We start from the raw sequence: 24,047 nt of genomic DNA on the forward strand, positions 1-24,047 counted from the left end.
CCGGGGCTCTTTAAATCCCCACCTGAGCCCTGCTGCCGAAGCCCTAGGGTAGCGGTGGCAGGGCTCTGGAGGGGATTTAAAGGGCCGGGGCGGTAGGGGCTGCTGGAGCCCCAAGTCCTTTAAATCTCCGCCTGAGCCCTGCTGCCCGACCCCTTGGGTAGCGGTGGCGGTGGGGCTCTGGCGGGGATTTAAAGGGTCCCAGAGCTCCAGCCGCCACTACCGCCCCGGGCCTTTAAATCCCCGCCTGAGCCCTGCTGCCTGAACCCTGGGGTAGGGGTGGGGGGGCTCTGGCAAGGATTTAAACGGCCCTGGAGCTCCAGCCGCTGCTACCGCCCCAGGGCCCTTTAAATCCCCACTGGAGCCCTGCTGCCGAAGCCCTGGGTTAGTGGCAGCAGAGCTCCGGAGTGGATTTAAAGGGCCGGGGTGGTAGCGGCGGCTGAAGCCCCGGGGCCCTTTACATCGCCGACAGAGCCTGGCCGCCGCTACCCCAGGGCTCGGGCAGCAGGGCTCAGGCTGGGATTTATAGGGCTTGGGGATCTGGCAGCCACTACCAAAGCGGAGCCCCAGGCCCTTTAAAGCTCTGCCAGAGCCCAGAGCCCCGGGGTAGTGGTGGCAGCTGGGAGCCCCCAGGGCTCCTCAGTGATTTAAAGGGCCCAGGGCTCAACTGCGGTAGCAGCAGCTGGAACCCTGGGCCCTTTAAATCACCCCCGAGCCCCAGGGTTCCCAGCCGCATCTGCAGCTGGTAGCTCGGGGGTGATTTAAAGGGCCCTACGAATTGGGAAAAGGTGGGGTGCCCTAATGTGTGTAGGTAGCATGGTGGGTGAACACTTTTCACAATTTGATCACTCTATATCTGACCTATCAGTCCCCATCCTCAAAGGAAACCTGCACAGCACTTTCAACAGATGAGCCTAGGAACTTAAATTCGTAACTTTACTAGACACTAAAAGTCATGGTCTTAATAAAGATACTGGATTTATGGCTTATTACAACTATCTGTAACCCACGAATGCCAGTTTTTGTCCTATGACTACAGGGGTGTTAACAGGCCACATCACTTTGAATGGTCTCTTGGAAATGTGCTAACTACTTAAGCTAAACTATCTGTTCCACCTTGTATTTAGCTGTGACACTCTGAGTACCTTTCCCAGACTTGAGGAAGAGTTCTGTGTAGCTTGAAAGCTTGTCTCTCTCACCAACAGAAGTTGGTTCAATAAAAGATATTATTCACCAACCTTGTCTCTCTAATAAACTAAAGACAATTTCTTTTTCTTAGGAGCAGACCATTAACAAGTGTATGGGTGTGTATGTACACAGCAAAAAGACAAAGCATAGAAGAAACACATGGTCTCATCTGGTAAATTCATCCGCAAAGCCCTCATCCTCAGAGAACCAATGATGACTCTTACTCTCTGAATGGAAGAGTTGTGCAAAGGTCTCTCAAAATCTTAGCTCTCATAAATGCATGCTGTCTCTCTTGAATCTGAAAGAAATAAATGTCACACCTTTTTAAGTTTCACTCATAGCTGTACTTTATAATTTTATAGGAAAAATATAAATAAAAACATTTTCTTGCCACACAACCTAATTTTAGCTTGTTGATAAAATTTAGATTCAGGTTGAAATTTATCATATACATTCTCAGTTTGGGAAGGAATTAAACACCACATTACTCCATACACACACAATTTATGGGTTAAATTTATAAAAATGCTTTCAGGGTCTTTTAGAACTTAAAACCTAGTGCAGTAGCGCCATTAGAACCATAATGACATTATAGAAAACTTCAGCAACAACCATCTAAATAGCTGAGATAGTAAATACTTGAAAGGAAAGAGGGTGTAAAATATTGAAGTTTTTAGTCATGATATTTTCATTGACAATGGGGAGAGAGTTTTGCCTGAGCAAGGACTTCAGGAGAAGGTTCAAGGACAACAGGAAATCATGAATATAAGCATACAGAAATACAGATTCCACCCATTTAGGATTCTTTCACAATTGGGTGTTTTCAGCAGAATCCAAAGTCTTTGTATAGTTTTCTCATCACTGCCTCCTTAATTTTGCTGCAGTTCTAGAAGGTTTATGTGTTATTGGTACAGATCACCTGAAAGCAAATATGACAACAAAAAAGTCACAAAGCCCTCCCCCCGAAAAGATTTGCTGCCTCTTTATTTGTTCTCAGATGCTTCCTGTGAATTTACAGCTTTAGATTCTAAAATTTCCCCAGCTTCTGTCCCTGAGGATGCTACAATGGACTAAGGGAGGGTTGCATTTTCCACATGGAAAGTGATGCAGTGTTCTTTCCTCCTTATGAAGGGCACTTACTCATGGTGCTGGAGAGGGGGTTGGGGGAGCAAGATGGTGGAAAGATGCAGATCAAATGGTAACAGAACGTTAGCTCATTTCATTATTTTCCTCAGCACAGGCGCCAGATGCTCTTTCAGCTGTGGGTCAATTTGGATGTTGCTGAGTTCCTTGATATTCAGGATAATCTCGTGTGCTTCCTGGAAGAGTTCCTTCCCCACAGCTTCCTCCACCCGGTTGCGCCATTCTGACAGCTTGGGTCTGTCTTCAAAGATGTCACAACCTACTCCAATGGGCTGCATAGAGAGACGTAACTGAAGTGAGAAATGCTGAAGCTTCCACAAGGGAAGTCACCACTAAGTGTGTGTGTGTGGGGTGGGGTCAGGGGGAACTCATGGAAAAGAATCAGAAAGGTTGGGAGATCTCCTAGTCTACCTGTGCATCTGGAAAAAAACCCAACTGGACTGTATTTCTTCATGCGTTTTAATAGTCCCAAATCCACTCCTGACAACAGTGGCCCCTTTTACTTGATGATGACACATGATGTGGCTAACACTTATTTGAGTAATGCTCAGCAACAGCATTAAAGAGATCCCATTGGTGAATGCTATTGCCTACTTGTTATTTGTAGTGAGGAATGCTAAACCAGGTAGCAACATATGAGACCACCACCACCATTGTAACTTAAGCTGAGGTTTTAGTTGGGGGGCTTCCCCTCTACTTTCTGCCTGTCCCACCCTCTGAAATTCTTCACTGCAGAGATGCAGCACTGCTATTTGTTAGTCACTGGGACATGGAATTAAGAGCGGGAAATGCTCTTGCTCTGCAGGATCCCAGCTCTGATGGCCTGGGACCGAGCAACCAATCTCAGTATGATCCACTTAATTTGATTAAAAAAAAAAGCTCCCCCCAGCTTTGCTACTGGAGGAGTTTCAAGTTGGTATCTTGTGGGTCTGCTGTGGGGAAGAATAGGTAGGTCTGGAGGACAATATTCTAATATAGGAATCCAGCCCTCTGCTGAATTAGATCTGCATTCCTGCTCTAGGGAAACATGCTGCTCATCCCCAGGTAGTTAGACAATACCATCTTTTCCTTGTGCTGAGTCTTCATGATTACAATCCACTACTCACCTGCATGAGCTCTACAATAGCCACTAGGTCTGCCAGGGAGATCTCACTGCCCAGGATGAACGGCTTGTCCTGAAGGAATTTCTCCTCAAATTGCTTCAGGGAAATAGCCAGCTCATCCATAACCTCCTGCAGCTTCTCCGGAGGCAGTGTCTGGCCTGTGAAGAGGGGAATGAGCACCTGTTTAGGGAGAAGGGAATAGACTTAGCCTCCATAGATATACTTGCACTGGATTTCCTTTGCCTTTGCAAATGGGATCCACTAAATTTACTGATCATCACGTCATACAATCTAGGATCAGTTTGAAGTGATGCTATATTCACATGTGGCAAGATCTCAGCTTTCATTAAAAGATGATCCTTTATCCTTCAAAATGCTCACAGTCAAAGCAATCGTGTCCAAAGCAGTGCACAGAATAAAAACCCTCAGTGTTTCACAACTTCACAGCTTCCTCCTGCTATGGCTTCTGGTTAAGTCTCTTGTTTATTTTGGGAAAGTGGAGCTGACAGCTAGCCAGCTCAGGTCACAACCTCAAGGAAGTATTAAGTGTACAAATTCACTTGTTAGAACAGAACAAAAAGGGATGTTATCATATTACATGTACCTGGTAACTACATTTGCTTTAGATGCGTGAAAGCTAGTGAAATTATGTTATTGTCTTCACCTGTTTCCTGTAATTGCTATCTTTGTACTTAATTAACCTTAGATCAGCAGTTCTCAAACTGTGGGTCAGGACTCCAAAGTGGGTCACGACCCCATTTTAATGGAGTCACCAGAGCCGAAGCCTGAGCCTAACCCCTGGGGTTGAAACCTGAGGGCTTCATCTCTGGGTGGTGGGGCTCAGGTTACAGGCACTCAGCCTGGGGTTGCAGCTCTGGGCTTGGGCTTTGTCCCCCACTCTCCCCCCCCACTGGGGGTCATGTAGTAATTTTTGTTGTCAGAAGGGGGTCGTGGTGCAATGAAGTTTGAGAACCCCTTAGATCCCTGCCTTAGATCAAAGATGTGTTAGGATAAGAGTTGTCACATTGTTCATGAAAACTAATGAAATTGTCTGGATGTCTATAACTAAATGTATTAGGATGTCGCAATAATTGAATGGCCCATCAACCGGGGTGTGAAGCCTTAAACTTTAAATGAAAAGGTTGTTAACTTCAAAGTATGGATCATTATGTAAGACAATGGAAGATCTACAAACTTGGTCTGCATTTAATCAATAAAACAAGACCCCTGCAGTGATGGAAACGCTTGCCAGACTTTTCAACTATAAAAAGGGAACCTGAGAATGATTCTGCATCTCTCATCCATTTGGATGCTGTTAGGGGGTGTTCCAAATAAAAGAGAGAGGTCCCCAAAGCCATTTTGGGAAGCCCTGAGAGACTTATGGAGAACTAAGCAGATTCACCATCTCTGCTGTCACTTTGGACTTACAAACTTTGACTCACCTGTTATGTATTTTACCTGCTTTAACCTCTCAGTAACGCTCATTTCTTTTTCTTAGCTAATAAATATTAGGTTAGTTTACTAGAGAAATTGGCTTTGGTGATTTCTGGTTTTAATAAACTTTCATCATAAAGTCCACTTTATCTGGGTGATAAAAAGGTGCTGGAGAGCTTAAGGGGACTGGTCATGGCTCCATGGTTAGACTAATTCAGTAGTCCAGGAGCGCACATTTGTTACTGGTTTGGTGAAATCTAATTATAGAATATACCGCCAGTTTGGGGTATCGGCCCTGTTTTCTGACAGTCTGACCTGAGATTTTCTCTTTCTTTTGTAGCCACATACCAGGCACCGTGACAGGAAAGCAGAACTCTGATCACAGATTTTTGCAGGTGAAACTGGGAGCAAATGTCTCCTAATCATTAGCATATACAGCAATTCATTCCATGATTGCTTAATCCAGGCCAGAATTTAAGCAGATTCTATGTGGCAACAATATGAAGCACAAGCAGTGTTCCTTAGCATGTGGGCTATATATTCATAGATTTCAAGGCCAGAAGGGACCATTATGATCATCTAGTGTTACCTTTGCCATTGAACTTCACCCAGTGATTCCTGCATAAAGATAACTTGTGGCTGAACTACAGTATTTTTGTTTTTTAGAAAGACATCCCGTCTTGATTGAAAGACTCCAACTGATGGAGAACGTACACACCCCTTGGTATCCTGTTCTAATGGTTCTAATTCCCAGTTAGAATCAAAGGTTGCTACAAGGTCTTTGTAAGTCCGGCATCCTGAATAAAGAATCCCCTCTGTGTTTACTCCACCCAAGGCCTGTCTCTTCTCCATGGCAAGGGACACAACAGTCATATGGTTTTAATTTGATATTATAAATTAAAAAGATACAAATCCTGCATTTATTTTCCAGGGATCACCAGGTGAATCAGGAAGAAGTTTTATTACTTGGTTCAGAAGCAATGCTGCAGCTCAGCATAGTTTATTCAGAACTGGATGTGTCATAGATCTTTCAGGCCAGAAGGGACCGTTAAGATCATCTAGTCGGTTCTCTTGCATATCACAGGCCAGTAAACCTCATCCTGCAATTTCTCCATCAAGCCCATAACATCTGTTTGAGCTATAGCATATCTTTTAGAAAGATATCCAGTCTTGATTTAAAGACTTCTGGTATAGATAATCCCATACATTCCTAGGTCAGATGTTCCAACAGTGAATCATAGCATTTCTGTGTAGTGGCTTGGGACAGCATCTTCCTCCTTTTCCCATTCTAGGGACAGTTTGTCTTCTCCCATATCCTAGTTAGTGTGCTCTGTGCTACAGAGTGGTTTTATATCCTTCCCTACCTCCAGTGTTCCAGCAGCTACTTCCTGGACCAGGGTTATCTAATCAGCAGCGAGATTAAGTTGGATTAGAACATAAGCACATAAAAATGGCCATACTGGGTCAGACCAAAGGTCCATGTACCTCAGTAACCTGTCTTCCAACTCTGGCCAATGCCAGGTGCCCCAGAGGGAATGAACAGAACAGGTAATCATCAAATGATCCATCCCGTCACCCATTCCCAGCTTCCAGCAAACAGAGGCTAGGGACACCATCCCTGTCCTTCCTGACTAATAGCCATTGATGGACCTATCCTCCATGAACTTATCTAGTTCTTTTTTGAAGCCTGTTATAGTCTTGGCCTTCACAACATCCTGTGGCAAAGAGTTCCACAGACTGACTGTGTGTTGTGTGCAGAAATACATCCTTTTGTTTATTTTAAACCTGCTGCTATTAATTTCATTTGGTGACCTCCAGTTCTTGTGTTATGAGAAGGAGTAAATAACACTTCCTTATTTACTCTCTCCACACCAGTCATGATTTTATAGACCTCTATCATATCACCTCTTAGTCGTCTCTTTTCCAAGATGACAAGTCCCAATCTGATTAATCTCTCCTCATACGGAAGCTGTTCCATACGCCTAATCATTTTTGTTGCCCCTTTCTAAACCTTTTCCCATTCCAATATATCTTTTTTGAGATGGGACGACCACATCTGCACACAGTATTCAAAATGTGGGCGAACCATGGATTTATATAGATATTTATATATATATATTTATATATATAATACTTTCTGTCTTATTATCTATCCCTTTCTTAATGATGCCCAACATTCTGTTAGCTTTTTTCACTGCCACTGGACATTGAGTGGATGTTTTCAGAGAACTATCCACAATGACTCCAAGATCTCTTTCTTAAGGGGTAACAGCTTATTTATATTTTATATGTATAGTTGGGATGATGTTTTCCAATGTGCATTACTTTGCATTTATCAACATTGAATTTCATCTGTCATTTTGTTGCCCAGTCACCCAGTTTTGTGAGATCCTTTTACAGCTCTTCACAGTCTGCTTTGGACTTAACTATCTTGAGCAGTTTTGTATCATCTGCAAATGTTGCCACCTCACTGTTTACACCTTTTCCCAGATCATTTATGAATATGTTGAATAGGATTGGCCCCAGTACAGACCCCTGGGGGACACCACTGTTTACCTCTCTCCATTCTGAAAACTGACCATTTATTCCTACCCTTTGTTTCCTATCTTTTAACCAGTTACCGATCCATGAGAGAACCTTCCCTCTTATCCCATGACAGCTTACTTTGTTTAAGAGCTTTTGGTGAGGGACCTTGTCAAAGGCTTTCTGGAAATCTAAGTACACTATATCCACTGTATCCCCCTTGTCCACATGCTTGTTGACCCCCTCAGAGAATTCCAGTAGATTGGTGAGGCAAGATTTCCCTTTACAAAACATATGTTGTCTCTTCCATAACAAATTATGTTCATCTATGTGTCTGACAATTCTGTTCTTTCCTATAGTTTCAACCAGTTTGCCTGGTACTGAAGTTAGGCTTACTGGCCTGTAATTGCCAGGATCACCTCTGGAGCCCTTTTTAAAAATTGATGTCAAATTTGCCAACCTCCAGTCATTTGTTACAGAAGCTGATTTAAACAATAGGTTACAAACCACAGTTACTAGTTCTGCAATTTCACATTTGAGTTCCTTCAGAACTCTTGGGTGAATACCAGCTGGTCCTGGTGACTTATTACTGTTTAACTTATCAATTTGTTCCAAAACCTCCTTTAATGACACCTCAATCTGGGACAGTTCCTCAGATTTGTCACCTAAAAAGAATGGCTCTAAAAAGAATGGGAATCTCCCTCACATCCTCAGCAGTGAAGACTGATGCAAAGAGTTAATTTAGTTTCTCCTCAATGGCCTTATCGTCCTTGAGTGCTCCTTTAGTATCTTGATCATCCCAGGGCCCCACTGATTGTTTATCAGGCCTCCTGCTTCTGATGTACTTAAAATTTTTTTGCTATTACTTTTTGAGTCTTTGGCTAACTGTTCACTTTTTTTTGGCCTTCCTAATTATATTTTTAGACTTCACTCGTCAGAGTTTTTGCTCCTTTCTTGTTTCTTCAATAGGGTTTAACTTCCATTTTTAATTTTCTTTGAAGCTTTGTGAGAGCAGGTTGCAGAGATTGGAAGCAATTGTATGTTGCATACGTGACTCATATTTGTGTTTCTTCTTTGTGGCGTTTAGCCAACTGTACTCCCATGTCAACAGAACAGGAAGCTAAACAAGCCCCAAAGTGTTTAGTCAATTACTGACAAGGGCAAAGTTACAACAAGCAAGATGAAATTATTACATGTTTACTGGCAACTCTCCGCACAGAGTGTAACCCCATTATTTCTATTCTTGTTCCCATTTTGGACTAGCATCTGTGTGTGCTGGAAGCAGACAGTCTCCTACAGATTTCATAATTGGTGAGTCTGCAGGGGAGCTGTGATTAAAGAATACAAGCCTTTCAGCTTTGTTTTGCAGAGCATGCACAAGGGAAGCAAAAGGAACCCAGGCCCTATTCACACCTCCAAGCTCTCTCTTTGGCTATGTCTATACTAAAACCACAGGGTGTGATGCGGTTTGTGTACACATACCTGAGCTATCTTTAATCTAGCGGTGAAGGTGCAGCAGCGCAGGCTTCAGCAGGGACTAGCTGCCTGAGTAATCCCTAGGGTACCGGGTCTGGGTGGGCTTGTACAGCCTGCACTGAAGCAGCTTCCCTTTCTGAAGATCTATAAAGATCTGTGCTTCCCTGGGGAGGTTCAGACCTTCTGTGTTAGACTGATATTTTTAAGGGAAAGTTGTTACCAAAGCCTTCCTTCCCACATCCAAATACTAAGGAACTGGGAACAATTGCCTAAGTGAGTTTCCTCTCAGCTGGGTATGGGGCCAAGTGTGCTATTTTGGGGAGACAAACTTGCTTTGTATAGGAGCTGTTTAAATGTCCCATGTCCAGTGAGGAAATACTAGTATTCTGAGCTTTTAGCATTTAATCTTCTTACCTTGATCCACAATGTCTTGGGAGCATTAGCCCGGATGTTGGTATGATGCCATGACAGGTATTCATCTACCCGGGCCCGTTTCTGTATGTCAGACGGGTACCAGTGATCAGGGGTGTTGTACTTCCTGCTCAGATACAGAAGAATTGCAGTGCTGTCCAGAAATTAATGGGAGACAAACAGTGGGGCAGATAAGGTGAAAGAATATATTCAGCTGCATCAATCTCTCCTCCCCCTTTCCTAATGTTGCTTCCACTAAAAAGTGTTGGGGCTTGGATTTTCAAAGGAGCCTAATGGAGGGAGCCACTCAATTCCCACGGACAGTCAGTCCGAGCTGGGCACCGAACTGTTGTAGGCTCCTTTCAGAACTTTAACCTGTAGGAAAATTAAGCCTCAAGATGAAACCAGTGTTTGTACAGTGCCTAGCACAATGGAGTCCTGGTCCACGACTAGTGATCCTAGGCACTCCAGTAACACTGCTATTACTACTGCTAACACTAATAATAATCTGTAGACAATATTTTGCTAAAAACCCATTAGCAGCTGTACTTTTCTGATGCCTCTCTCATCACTGCAGATTTCCAAGGGGTTTGTGTACCCACAGAAGCTCTCTTTAAGTGGCATCCCCCTCCAATCTTCATAAAGGCCCTATCTTGCAAGATCTCCCCACCCACCCTCGTGAGTTCAAGGGAATTGCTTGCACAGAGAGCTTGCAGGATCCGGCCCTTGGTGTTTGTTGCCGTCCAGTGTTTGTGTCATCACGAGCAGGCAGGAGAAATCAACTGGTTAAAAATCTTGGTAATTTGCAATGATGTATGGTCAGCTATTGTGCTGGGGAGTGAGTCCCATAGAAAAATCTATACTGACAAAAGTAAAGAAAGAAAATACAGGCAGCCCTTGCCATTTTGATACAGATATCATTGAACTATTTTAGCATGATGACAGTGTAAGCCTGCTGAGATAAGGCTTTTCAAAGGATGCAGACAGGTCATTTTGTAAAATAAAAACGAGGTTTTATCTGTCTGATGCTTATATGACCTTTGTTGCTGTAGTATCTGAGTGACTAGCATAAACAGAAATGTTGCCATGATTTCGTATTTCAGAGTAAAAGTTTTTTTTGTTTGTTTAGCTTTAAACATTCCTCTGCAGTGTTCGTAACCCAAGACTTTGTTGTGTAGTGCATGCACATGAGAACCAGGTGGCAAAACCCATGCCTAAGATCCTAGGTGCTATGGTAACACAAATAATACAAAATAACAATAGTATGTTTTCATCATGGAAGCTAACAAATGCAGAAAAGCAAACAAAGTAAATGAGATTTTTTATTACAATAACCTGAGATGTTAAAAGGTACGAATTTTAAATCTTTGTGTATGATTTTTATCTTGGCAGTGTCAAGAGGTTTCAAATGTGAAAAGGTAATTGCAAAACATTTTAAGTGGGCACCCACAGCCCAAGCATGAGTGTCAGTTAAATTAACCGCTTCAGGGCCAGCAGAGAGGCACATGAGACAAACACTGTATTGTCCTGCTCCAGCCCATGCTAGAAAATCCTTGGTTCCCCATAAATAACGACCAATTAAGCTAGAAATGGCTACTCCACAATTTCAATTACATCTAACCAAAGAGGACCAGCTCCAAGTCTGAATCATATCATATATTTGAAATATGTGCATAGATTTAAGAACATAAGAACACAAGAATGGTCATACTGGGTTAGACCAAATGTCCATCTAGCCCAGTATGCTGTCATCTGACAGTGGCCAATGCCAGGTGCTTCAGAGAAACTGAACAGAACAGGTAATCATCAAGTGACCCATCCCATTGCCCATTCCCAGCTTTAAACATCTAAATGATAACACTGCATGTGAGTCAAGTCCCTACCATCTCCTTTCTTTGCAGGAATATAGGAGCTGAGATACTAAAGCAGACCATCAATCTGTCTAATCCATAAATGCATATGGCAAATTCTGAATTTTCTTTTTAATCAGCCATAGGGAATGATACTTCCCAACCCCTGAATTTAATCAGCTTATCCCTCATAAGTATGGTGAGTAATGGTATTTGGGGATTGAATTCTTACCTCTCTGCTAAGGTGAAGACTCCATCCTTCAGTGCTGGCACTTTCCTTAGGATGTTCACTTTGCCAAACTCTTCCCTATAATGTTGCCCTAAAAACAATTAAAATATGATAGTCCATGGTCAGAAGTATCTAAACCTGTGAAAACTGAAGCAAGCACCTAGCTTATACGTAACTAGACCATGCATGAATGAGGATCAGTCAAACCCATAAGAACATTCTGCCTTCACTTCATGGTGTTCTGTTAGAGTTTTCCTACATGTGCATGTTTCAGATTAAAAAGGGGCATAAGTTAAAGAGTCAGAACATAAGCTATCTGTGAACTTTGCAAACTGCTCAGGTCTGCCAATGGCATGGAGCAGTTCAGGATGTTGCATTAGGATTCAGACATTTGATTCCTGTCAGTGCTAGTTGTTAGTATTATATAGTTTATATTATGGAGCAAATATTATGTATTTTTAAAGGCCCTCTATTTAAGCTGTATGAATCACCCTTCTACCATGCTTTGCACTCGAAATGTATTAAACTGTGATTAGGCTCTTGTTCTTGATACATGTGAAAATCATCAAGGACAAGGTAATGTTTAGTTGAGGTTTGCTAAAATTAATAGGTAACTATAATTTTTGCAGTTTTTCTAGAAATATTTTGCTATAGATGTTCAAGAACCTTGGAAAACGTGCAAACTGGATAAGAAAGAAAAATAGGGTACATAATGAGACAATGGAATGTGGGAAATTTCCTGTCCATGATAACACGGAGGTGTGCGTGTGTGTGTATATATATATATATACACATACCGCTGTCAATCAGCAGTGTGATGAGGTGTAATCCCTGACCCATATAGCTCTGCTGGGAGATGCTTGTAGTGCATTATACTGGCAAAAACATGCGCTTACCAGGAAATCTTATTTAACTGGGAGTGAAGGTTGGGGACTGGAATAAGCATCATGCCAGTATAACTGCATCCGTATTAGGAGTGCTTTGCTGGTACAGTAGATATGTATACTATATCAGGAAAGTGCTCCTCACTCTCCAGGGTGTAATCTTTGTTAAAAGCTCTCCACTGCAAAGAGAGACATATAAAAGAGATGACAGGTTTCAGAGGAACAGCCGTGTTAGTCTGTATTCGCAAAAAGAAAAGGAGTACTTGTGGCACCTTAGAGACTAACCAATTTATTTGAGCATGAGCTTTCGTGAGCTACAGCTCACTTCATCAGATGTATACCGTGGAAACTGCAGCAGACTTTATATACACACAGAGAATATGAAACAATACCTCCTCCCACCCCACTGTCCTGCTGGTAATAGCTTATCTAAAGTGATCAACAGGTGGGCCATTTCCAGCACAAATCCAGGTTTTCTCACCCTCCACCCCCCCACACAAATTCACTCTCCTGCTGGTGCTAGCCCATCCAAAGTGACAACTCTTTACATAATCAAGTCGGGCTATTTCCTGCATAGATCCAGGTTTTCTCACATCCCCCTCACCCCCATACACACACAAACTCACTCTCCTGCTGGTAATAGCTCATCTAAACTGACCACTCTCCAAGTTTAAATCCAAGTTAAACCAGAACATCTGGGGGGGGGGGTAGGAAAAAACAAGAGGAAACAGGCTACCTTGCATAATGACTTAGCCACTCCCAGTCTCTATTTAAGCCTAAATTAATAGTATCCAATTTGCAAATGAATTCCAATTCAGCAGTTTCTCGCTGGAGTCTGGATTTGAAGTTTTTTTGTTTTAAGATAGCGACCTTCATGTCTGTGATTGCGCGACCAGAGAGATTGAAGTGTTCTCCGACTGGTTTATGAATGTTATAATTCTTGACATCTGATTTGTGTCCATTTATTCTTTTATGTAGAGACTGTCCAGTTTGACCAATGTACATGGCAGAGGGGCATTGCTGGCACATGATGGCATATATCACATTGGTGGATGTGCAGGTGAACGAGCCTCTGATAGTGTGGCTGATGTTATTAGGCCCTGTGATGGTGTCCCCTGAATAGATATGTGGGCACAGTTGGCAACGGGCTTTGTTGCAAGGATAAGTTCCTGGGTTAGTGGTTCTGTTGTGTGGTATGTGGTTGTTGGTGAGTATTTGCTTCAGGTTGCGGGGCTGTCTGTAGGCAAGGACTGGCCTGTCTCCCAAGACTTGTGAGAGTGTTGGGTCATCCTTTAGGATAGGTTGTAGATCCTTAATAATGCGTTGGAGGGGTTTTAGTTGGGGGCTGAAGGTGACCGCTAGTGGCGTTCTGTTATTTTCTTTGTTAGGCCTGTCCTGTAGTAGGTAACTTCTGGGAACTCTTCTGGCTCTATCAATCTGTTTCTTTACTTCTGCAGGTGGGTACTGTAGTTGTAAGAAAGCTTGACAGAGATCTTGTAGGTGTTTGTCTCTGTCTGAGGGGTTGGAGCAAATGCGGTTGTATCGCAGAGCTTGGCTGTAGACGATGGATCGTGTGGTGTGGTCAGGGTGAAAGCTGGAGGCATGCAGGTAGGAATAGCGGTCAGTAGGTTTCCGGTATAGGGTGGTGTTTATGTGGCCATTGTTTATTAGCACTGTAGTGTCCAGGAAGTGGATCTCTTGTGTGGACTGGACCAGGCTGAGGTTGGTGGTGGGATGGAAATTGTTGAAATCATGGTGGAATTCCTCAAGGGATTCTTTTCCATGGGTCTGCTGCAGTTTCCACGGTATACATCTGATGAAGTGAGCTGTAGCTCACGAAAGCTCATGCTCAAATAAATTGGTTAGTCTCTAAGGTGCCACAAGTACTCCTTTTCTTTTTATATAAAAGAGATGGTTTGCTGTCAGACTGGGAGGATGTATCATCTAGTGGAGTCCCACAGGGTCTGGTACTATTCAATATTTTTATTAATGACTTGGATAATGGAGTGGAGATTATGCTTATAAACTTTGTGAATGACACCAAGCTGGGAGAGGTTGCAAGCACTTCGGAGGACAGGATTAGAATTCAAAACTACCTTGACGAGTTAGAGAATTGGTCTGAAATAAACAGGATGAAATTCAATAGAGACAAGTGCAAAGGAAAGGAGAAAGAAAATCAAATGTACCACTACAAAATGGAAACAACTGGCTAGGCAGTAGTACTACTGAAAAGGATAGTGGATCACAAAATGAATATGAGCCAATAACCAGGTCTCCCCTCAGTCCTCTTTTCTCAAGCCTAAACATACCCAGTTTTCTTAACCTTTCCCCAGAGGTCAGGTTTTCTAAACCTTTTAATTGTGTTGCTCTCCTCTGGATTCTCTCCAATTTGTGAACATATTTTCCAAAGTGTGGCACCCAGAATTGGACACAGTAGGCCTCACTAAGCTAATATAATTCTGGGGTGCCTTAACAGAAACGTTGTATGTAAGACACAGGTGGTAATTGTCCTGCTCTACTTGGCACTAGCGAGGCCTCAGATGGACTACTGTGTCTAATTGTAGGTGTTACACTTTGGGAAAGATGTTCACAAATTGGAGAGAGTCCAGAGGAGAACAACACAATTAATAAAAGGTTTAGAAAACCTGACCTCTGGGGAAAGGTTAAGAAAACTGGGTATTTTTAGTCTTGAGAAAAGAAGACTGAGGGGGTACCTGGTAACAGCATTCAAATATGTTAAGGTCTATAGTAAAGAGGATGATGATCAGTTGCTCTCCAGGACCACTGAAAGTAGGACAAGACGTAATGGGCTTAATCTGCAGCAAGAGAGATCTAGGTTAGATATTAGGGAAAACTTTCTAACTCTAAGGGTTGTTAAACTCTGCAATAGCCTTCCAAGGGCAGTTGTGGACTCCCCAGTATTGGAGGTTTTTAAGAAAATGTCAGACAAACACCTGTCAGGATGTCTTGGTTTATTTGTCCTGCCTCAGCAAAAGGGGCTGGACTCAAAGACTTTCTAGTGTTTCTTCCAGCCCTACATTTCTATGATTCAATGAGATTGTAATGGAAATAACCAGTTGATCCCTTGTGTTCTATCATTTGTTTTGTTTTAGATTTTCTTTTCCTTTCTTTAATCATAAAATAGCCATGCTTAATAATTGTGATTTTGCATGGTCTCAGTCATGGTGTCCCCAAGGGTTTGTAAAAGAACCCCTGCGACTCAAATGGTGAGAGTCACATCCCTGAGGTGGCTGTAAGAGGGATGACTAGTAAGGGCTGGCCTACTTTTGCGTGTTTCTTAAAACACAATATCGTTAGTAATTTTTCAAATGAAATTACTTGGCCTCCAACCATTTAAAATCACCCTTTTCCACCCCACAATCCCTTGAGTGTAATTTGGCTCAGGGGCACCTACTGCAGTATTGCTGGAGCAGGTAGCAAGTGGGGACTAAACCCCAAGCCCCTATGTCCTTGTCTAGCTCAGTCAGGGCTCCCGGTGGGGGTGTCGCTAGGCACAGTGTTCCTGCTGAGCCCCTCAAGGGGCACGGCTGAACCTGTGCTCTCCACCGCAGGCCTCTTGCGGGCAGGGTTAAGAGCGCAGCTGAGGACCGAGCCAGCCCGCAGTGTTGCCACATGGGACAGGACTGGGGCTGAGCTGGAGCCCAACTGGCATGAGGGGAAAATTTCCCGCCTTCCAGTGAATTGAAACCTTGCCTGGCCTGAGGGGAAAAGCCCTCTGACTGGCTGACTTCCCTACCTGCCCGCCTTCTTGGGCTGAGTGACCACCTACAGGAGAGCTAGCGCTCACTCCCTCTCTCACCGCAGCAACCCAAAGCCATTCTCACAGGAGGGGAGGGGGCAGCGGAAAGAGCCCAGCCCTCAGGGCAGCTCTGCTCCCTCCTCCCGCGTCCCTTGCTGCAACACTGGCCCTGGGCAGGCGGAGAGGGGACCCCACAGCAGCCCCCAGGCCTGGGAGTGGGGTGCAGAACCCTAGAAGGAGCAGAGGTGAGGCTGGGCGGATGGGGGTGGGGGCTGAACTGATGAGCTCCGGGAGGCAGGACTGATTTGGAGGTTGGGGCTGGGGCAGAATTAATTGCTGGGTAGGAGATGGGCAGATGTGGGGTGAGAGTTCCTGCAGCAGAGGCCAAAATCACCTCACCCAATAAATCTGGGAAAGTAATCAACACCGGTTGTCATACACAGGCAGGCACACACGGGCATGCACAGACACTACACACACGGGCTGTCCATAAATTATGTAATACATTTTTTTATTATTTTCAAGCCCCACCCACCTCTTGTAACATGTTGTAATAACACTGAAACAAACACACAAAATTAAGGACCCACCCACCCCCTTATGTAACTTATGGATAGCCCCACCATCACCACCTCACAGACACAAAGGGGATGGGCAGGAGGAGTTAAACAATCAAAAGTCAGACCGAAAAACCACAATATCACCTTTATAAAAAAACAAAAACCCTCATGATTTTTTGGGGTCTGACTCATGGCACTTGAGGTCAACAATACTGGAATCAGCCAAGGAAAGTGAAGATCAGCAGAGCAGGGTTGAGGCACGGTAGGAGGGCTGAGTGGTGAGACCTGCACCGCAGCTGCTGTAGCTATCCTGTGCAGAAGGGGGATTTCTTTGGGGGTCTCATTCTAGCATCTCTCACCACCCCAAATAGTCACTGATGTTAAACAAATCTATTAACTGAGAGGCTCAAACAAATTTCCAAAGAAAAGAACAGCCCTGAGGCAAAGTACAAGGGCAAAGGTTATTATCTCCAATATTTTGAGCTCTGTTGACAGAGTGAGCTCCCTGCAGAGCTAGGGTTGGCTTTTGGATTCTGTAACAGACAGAGCAGGCTGTAGCGAGTTGTCTCTATGAGGATTTAGTTGTTGTCCATGTTAGTGAGACAAAAGATCCCAGAATGTGGGGATTCTGTATGTGGGAATTAGCATGTGCATCCTGGACAGTAGGTTCATCATGGTCTTAGGTTAAAGGGAAACAGCATCCATGTTTCCCTGCAGTCTAAGTTCACAAGGTAACAAACACCTTTCAAAGCAAATGCACTGTGAATTTATATATACGCTTTATGCTAGTTATCCCTGGTGTCTGAGCCTATTGTTAGAGGCAGCCGGCGACTGAGTAATGATGTCCTTTATCACAGTGGCAGCAGGAGAGCTCCATGTGTAATACTCTGAACCAGCTTCCAAGCTGCTTTAATTATTAACAGTCCTATTAAGAACTTAAAATTAGTGTTCTTGATGGAACTACTAAATCATTAAAGCAGCTTGGAGACTGGTTCAGAGCCTCTTACAGGAAGCTCTCATGCTGCCATTGTCACAAATGAGAAATTACATCTGATTTTTTTGTTTCATGATGGCTTTACATATACAATACAGCCTTGCTGAGATTTCTGTCACATGGCTCTGCAGCAAGCCATTCAGGTTTGCAAAGAAAAGCCTTAATACCGACACTGGTTTCACATTGCTTCAATGGGATTAATGGTTTATTTATTTATGTATAAAGATAATTATTATGACTGATCTTTATATTTGCAATTTAGCAGAGATAACACTGTAGCCCCATTCTACTCGGCCAGGGATCGGCAACCTTTGGCCCGCGGCCCGTCAGGGAAAGCTACTGGTGGGCTGGGATGGTTTGTTTACCTTCAGCATCCGCGGGTTTGGCCGATCGCAGATCCCATTGGCCGGGGTTTGCCGTTCCAGGAAGCGGCAGCCAGCATGTCCCTCGGCTCGTGCTGCTTCCTGTAGCCCCCGTTGGCCTGGAATGGTGAAACCCAGCCAGTGGGAGCTGCGATAGGCCGAACCTGCGGACACTGCAGGTAAACAAACCATCCCAGCCTGCCAGTGGCTTTCCCTAATGGGCTGTGTGCCAAAAGTTGCCCATCCCTGTACTAGGCTGTGCTGGCCAGTATATGTGAGAAGCCTGTTCACAGGTCACATGGTGTTGACCTGACTTGTGGAGTCATCTTCTGAATGGGAACCAGATCCGCTGCAAGTAATTAATGATTTCAAAGCAGCACCTCCAGCTCTCTTGGGGTTATGTACACAAGGGTGGTTGCCCTGCCTCCTAGAGCAATTTCAATAGGTAGCATACACAGTTGTTCATGGAATCAAAAAACTTGTTAGGATACTAACAATGAGGACTCCTAGGTATAAGACCTTAGGGGAAAGGAAGTTTACTAGACAGAAGGGAAAGAGCAAAGTGGGTAACATATTTTACAGAAAAGAGAAAAATCAATCTATTCGCCATGGCCAGCCATTCTCCCAGGACTCACATGTCTGAGAACTCCACTTTTTTGTTTCAAAGTTGATCAGGGTGACCAGATGTCCTGTTTTTAAAGGGGCAGTCCCATATTTAAGCCCTCATGCAGGTGTCCTGATTTTTTCTTAAAAACAGGCAAATTGTCCCGTATTTTCTGCCTCCCCCACCCCGCATGATCCCTGCCCACCAGCCACCTGCCCACCAGCGGTGAGTGGGAGGGGTCCAGTGGCCGACGGTGGGGGTGGTGGTACAAGTTTGGTGGCGGGGCAAAGCTGCAGCGCACAGGGTCGGGTGCTCCCCTGCTGATCCATCAGTGCAGTCCCTGCTGCGTGCCGGCTCTTGGCCAGCAGGGCCCCATCCCCTGTCCCGTTTCCAGCTGGCACTGGCTGCGAGCTGCGGTGGCTGGTGAGTGCGGGCAGGCACCAGGTGGCGTCCGGTTATGTGTCACCGCTGCTGCCCACCCACTGGCCCTTTACATACTCCCCCTCTCACTGTCCTCTCCCTGCTTTGCCCCTTCACCTCCCCCAGACCCACTGCTCCTCCATATTCCCCCCGGTGGGGTGCATCCCGCTCCCAGTGCTGTGCGGAGAACCAGCCCCCGGACAGAGCTCTAAGCTCACCAACAGCCCAGGTCATCTCTTCCCCCACCTCCGCTGCGGCTGGAAGCAGCTCCCATTCCTTCCCTCCCGCACAGCGCCAAAAAGCTGCTGCTGGCCACAATTTGGTGTGAACCCTGGCAGAAATCGGGGGGGGGGAGCATGTGCCCCTGCGTGCGCCCCCACATGTGTTGCCAGGTACCATGAGAGCCGGGTCCGTCCCGGGGGCCCACCCAGGCAGGGAGGGCGGAGAACACTGAGCAGGGAGCATCGGGTCGGTTGGTCACCCCCCTGTGTGAGAGAGGTGTACAGGAGTGTGTGTGTGTGTCACCTCTCGCTATGTGAACCCTAAAGCCTAAAAGATAAGAAGGTAAATAAATAGAATCTAACTACACAGTATTTCTTTTTAACAGGGGCTCAGTCAACTTGATGTTAATTTGAACATTTGTACTGCATAGTTCTCATTGATTGCCGTTGAACTAGCTTGAATACGAGTAATTTTACCAGGAGTCCAATATTCAGCATAGGGAAATATGGCCACCCTAAAGCTGACAGATGGATATAGCTGGAAGGTGCAGTCAGTAAATGAGTAACAGTCATTTTAAACAATTGCGGGGGTCTAAACAGAAGCAAGCTGAGTGCTTCTGATAAATACACAGTCCTATATAGTGCTCCCATGCAGACATTCAGGGTATCTCTAAACAAAACAATGTCCAGTGCCCAGGCTGTCCTTCCCCTGCAGATTCTCTGTAACGAACCAACTAAACTTGCTAGACATGGCTGTAGGGCATTCCTAGCAGCGCCACAGAAGCAGCCACAATACAGATGAGTCAGGTGGGTATTCCAGGAATAGAAGCACACTGATCAAACCACAGTGGCCTCTCCCTTAGCTCCCCGCAGTAGGGAGTTCAAATAGTGCCATTGCCTTAGCAGTGAATCCGTCTCTCTCTCAACAGGCCGGGCAAAGTTTCCCGGGGCTGGACTAGTGGAATGGATTCAGTTAGGCTGTGCACCCCTTCACAGGCTTTACCTTCTTTTGTGTCTCTCCCATGCATCATGGGGCACTGGCTGGCAGGATGACAGCAAGAGGCTGCATACAGATGTCTCTGAGCTCTGCCCCTCTGTGTTCCCCCCAAAAACAGTCCCTCTTACCCCCTCCCTCAGCATATTTTACAGGCTATGAGAGCATGTGTCCACTTTCAGGGAACACAAAAGCTCTACTTTCTCATGCAGCACTGACAGCGGAGAGGGCCTGCTGACTTGCGCTCACTAGAATTACAGTTGTTTGAGTTTCCCTGCAAGAATTCTACAAAATGAATGTAATGAATTCCAGAAAAGTGGCAGTTTATTGAGGAAGGACAAATTTAAAAGGAAGCAATTGAGATTCTGGTCACAGAGCAAAACTGGAGAGGGAAGAATGTGATGACCAAGTAAAAGACAGCAAGTATGTCTCCTCTTATTGGTGGGACAACAGGATTCCACTGATACTGGTGAAAACAAAAGTGCTTGTTGATTGGACAGCAATATTTGCTCTTTCATATCTAGGCCTTTCAGACCTATGAGCAGAGATGTTGTTTGAGGAAAATCAGCCCATTAGCTTGAGAAAGCAGCACATGGATATAAACATACTGATTTGCTGTGGTGGCAGAAACTGCCCATAACTCCCATGCATGACTGTACCATTGAATCTCCTGAGTTATAAGCAGCCTCCTGGTCACAGCTCCCATTTAATTGAACAGGTAAAACTAGACACCCTGCAATTCCAAAATGACCACTGTCTAGGATTGCCAGCTGTATGGCTCCTGCCATACAAAGTGATCTTCTGGTTGCTGGATCCCAAGAGGCCCGTCTACGCTGCAAAAAGCCATGTTACAAGACAATATTTTCCTGACCACTTTATAGAAAATTCTGTTCTTGCTGTGTAGATGGCACCAAACAGTGTTACACATATTTATTGCCAAAGCCCTGTAAAGCTCAGTTTGTTTCCCCTTTCCATCCAGATGAGGCCAACTCATTTTAAGAAGATCCAAGGACTATCTTGTTATAACATCATGCCAAGGGACAGTTCTTGGTTGTTATTTCTAAAGGAGAGAGGCCTATGGTTTGTCAGCTGAACACCCGGCATTGCTTATTAACTGGTGGTAAGTCCTATTAGTCAGCTGAGGAGTCAGTGCAGGAACTCTCTGTGAGTCCCTATTCCAGGGAAAGAAGAAGCTGCTGAGATGACACTGGGGGAGGAACGGGAGAAGTAGAGAGCGAAGAGTGGCAGGGGGAAGAAGAGGGCCAATTCAGGGCCCCCGACCTCTGATAGAAAGGGGAGACAGTTCATTTTTGTAGGATTCTGTCTCTTTTGTGTAATGCAAGAGCAGTGTCTGTAACCAGGACCCTTACCTTCGTATGAGTGTCCTGGGTTATTGCCACCTGGCATTTTCCTCCCCAGAATGGAATCTGCCAACAGACAGGTAGATTACTGTGACTGAATGCACCCCTGTATTCGCACTCTACACACTCTATAATCTTTGTACAAAATATGCCTTGTTAGGTATCATTTGAAAACTAATAGCTTGCCGGTCAGTAATCTCACGGTAAAATGTGTGTAGCAACATTATATGTAAAGTTATGAATTCTTCTTGAATGAAGTTAGTGGCACAAGTTCAAACCCATATAGCTCCAATTTGGCAGAACTGGTCAAGCAGGCCTATCTTAAACAAAAGAATGTGTGTTTAACTCAATTTACATAGACGTAGTAAACAAGGTCCTTAAGACAGCAAGAGGGAGACAAGGCAAATCTGCATTTTAGCAAAACACAGCAGGAAACTTCTTTCACCACCAGATTCCTTGTCTCTGTGCTCACAGCAGGCCTGAACTTTTACTAAGGGTAACTCTGAGGAATATGTCAGGTTTCAGAGTAGCAGCAGTGTTAGTCTGTATTCGCAAAAAGAAAAGGAGTACTTGTGGCACCTTAGAGACTAACAAATTTATTTGAGCATAAGCTTTCGTGAGCTACAGCTCACTTCATTGGATGCATTCAGTGGAAAAAAATAATGCATTTCAAAGGGTGGCAGACCTATAAAAGTGAGGGGCAAAAACATCCCAGGTTCTCTCCCTATTCATCTCTCTCTTGCACCTAAGAAGACAAAAGAAACAGCCTATGGATGTGGGAGCAGATCCTAAATTTGTTAGTCTCTAAGGTGCCACAAGTATTCCTTTTCTTTTTGCGGATACAGACTAAGACGGCTGCTACTCTGAAACTTGGTCAGCAATGTTACTGGAAATTTGTGGTAAGAATTTCACCTTGGACCAAGCCTAGTTTGTTAAGTTTAGTACAGTTAAGTTTAGGAAGCATTTTATCTTTATTTTGCTAGTGATCATTTCTGATTTTAATGCCTTGTACTTATTTAAAATCTATCTCTTTATAGTTAAATAAGCTTAATTTATTGTTTAATCAAAGCTAATCCAGTGTTGTGAATTGTTTGGGTAACACCATTTAGGGTAGCAAGCTGTTGTATGTTGATCCCCTTAGAGGAGCAATGGACCTATGTATCTGGACTGTGCAGGCGGGGGCTGGACAGTGCAGAACACATTTTGGGGAGAAAATCTGGGACTGGGAGTGTATTGGGGTCACCTTGCAAATGGTACCAAGGCTGGTGGAATTCAGAGTGTGACTGATGTGTGGCTGGCAGGCTGCAGCTATACAGACATTCAGGATGTTACCTGCATGCTGGAAGGCTATTCATGAGCAGCCCAGGTGGGAGGTACAGCAGCAAACCATTGTGATGGACTCAAATTGCAGGACAGGGGTGCCACAACCTCTCACAGGTCTGGATTGCAATCCGCAATGTCATAATTACACAAACCAGAGGGACAAAAGGAAAAAGGCCTTAAATACTAGGGGGTCCTTAGACTGGGCCTATTTTCTTCTCACCTGAAGTAAAGCCCATGCTGTGTACAAATTGTCCATGCAAACCTCACATTCCAATCTCCTCATAAACTTCCAACCCTTTCCCTAAAACCTCTATTACCCCCATCTTCCTACCCTACCCCCCAAGAAAAACTGACTGCCACACAGTTTATCCCAATCCCTATCTCCCTTGTGTGCTGCATCCCACACAGGATAAACTACTTCTCCACATACAGACAGACTTCTCATCCCCCACAAACTCCTGGCCCTCTCTAACTCTAGCTCCCTTCCACTAGGAAAGATCCCAAGATTTGAACTCAGCCTTCCAGCACCCAGGCCTTGTAACATCTGTCTCCAAACTTCCCTATCCCACTCAGCAGAAAAGGCTCCCATACTTTGCACTGCTCTTCTTTCACTGACTTGTGTAAAGTCTGTTACTAGCAGAATAATGAAGGGTTTTCAACCTGGAAATGTACCAAAATATCTATCCTGGAATATTCCAGAAAAGTTATGTTTGTATGAGCCTCTACGTGGACCCTCCTATTCCAGAATAAGTATGTCATACAAGAACTGATACCAAAATTATAATCAACCCAGAATAACTATTTTGATACAATCCCACTTTAGAAAAGTCCTTAAAGGAGGAAGGGAAATGCACAGAAATCCTGGGGAGGGGATGGGGGAGAAGGAAACGCACCACAGTTCCTTAGGGTTTGAGGAAATGGGGAAATGGGTAATATTGCCCCCTCTCCACAAGTGCAGGAAGTGTAATTTGACTGAGTTCCCCATGGACAGGTGCTAACCAGGCTCAGCCCCCAAGGGGGGATGGGATGCAGAGTGGTAAAAAGGCTCAGCTCCCCTCACTCACCTTTGAACAGCTCCACATGCTTGAACTCAAAGGGGATGTTGTTCTTCTTTGCGAAGATGTAGACCGTTCGGCAGGGCTGGGAAAGCAGATCCAGGTAGAGCTCCAGCCCCATCCTTCCTGCTGGGCACAGGGAGCAGCAGTGAGAG

The 24,047-nt window shown here is 44.6% G+C and overlaps 1 protein-coding gene across 1 annotated transcript; it reads right to left on the reverse strand.

The window, feature by feature from the left end:
• Positions 1-1,408: 1,408 nt before the first annotated feature.
• On the reverse strand, positions 1,409-24,013 carry LOC125623185 (glutathione S-transferase theta-1). Its single transcript, XM_048822124.2, has 5 exons — positions 23,902-24,013; positions 11,358-11,445; positions 9,279-9,429; positions 3,435-3,611; positions 1,409-2,600 (listed from the first exon to the last, which is right to left on the reverse strand). The coding sequence occupies exons 1-5, from the start codon at positions 24,011-24,013 to the stop codon at positions 2,400-2,402; spliced, it is 729 nt and encodes a 242-aa protein (XP_048678081.2). The 3' UTR covers positions 1,409-2,399.
• Positions 24,014-24,047: the final 34 nt, after the last annotated feature.

This window comes from Caretta caretta, chromosome 15, assembly GCF_965140235.1.
Source record: "Caretta caretta isolate rCarCar2 chromosome 15, rCarCar1.hap1, whole genome shotgun sequence".
NCBI classification, from domain to species: Eukaryota; Metazoa; Chordata; order Testudines; family Cheloniidae; genus Caretta; species Caretta caretta.

Bases quoted from the DNA above. Each gene is read 5' to 3' on its own strand.
- LOC125623185 (XM_048822124.2), bottom strand. From the start codon at position 24,013: ATGGGGCTGGAGCTCTACCTGGATCTGCTTTCCCAGCCCTGCCGAACG. The intron at 11,446-23,901 runs GTGAGTGAGGGG...AATTGTTTTTAG, and splicing joins GCATGTGGAGCTGTTCAAAG to GGCAACATTATAGGGAAGAG. The intron at 3,612-9,278 runs GTAAGAAGATTA...CTCCCTAAACAG, and splicing joins CCAAGACATTGTGGATCAAG to GTGCTCATTCCCCTCTTCAC.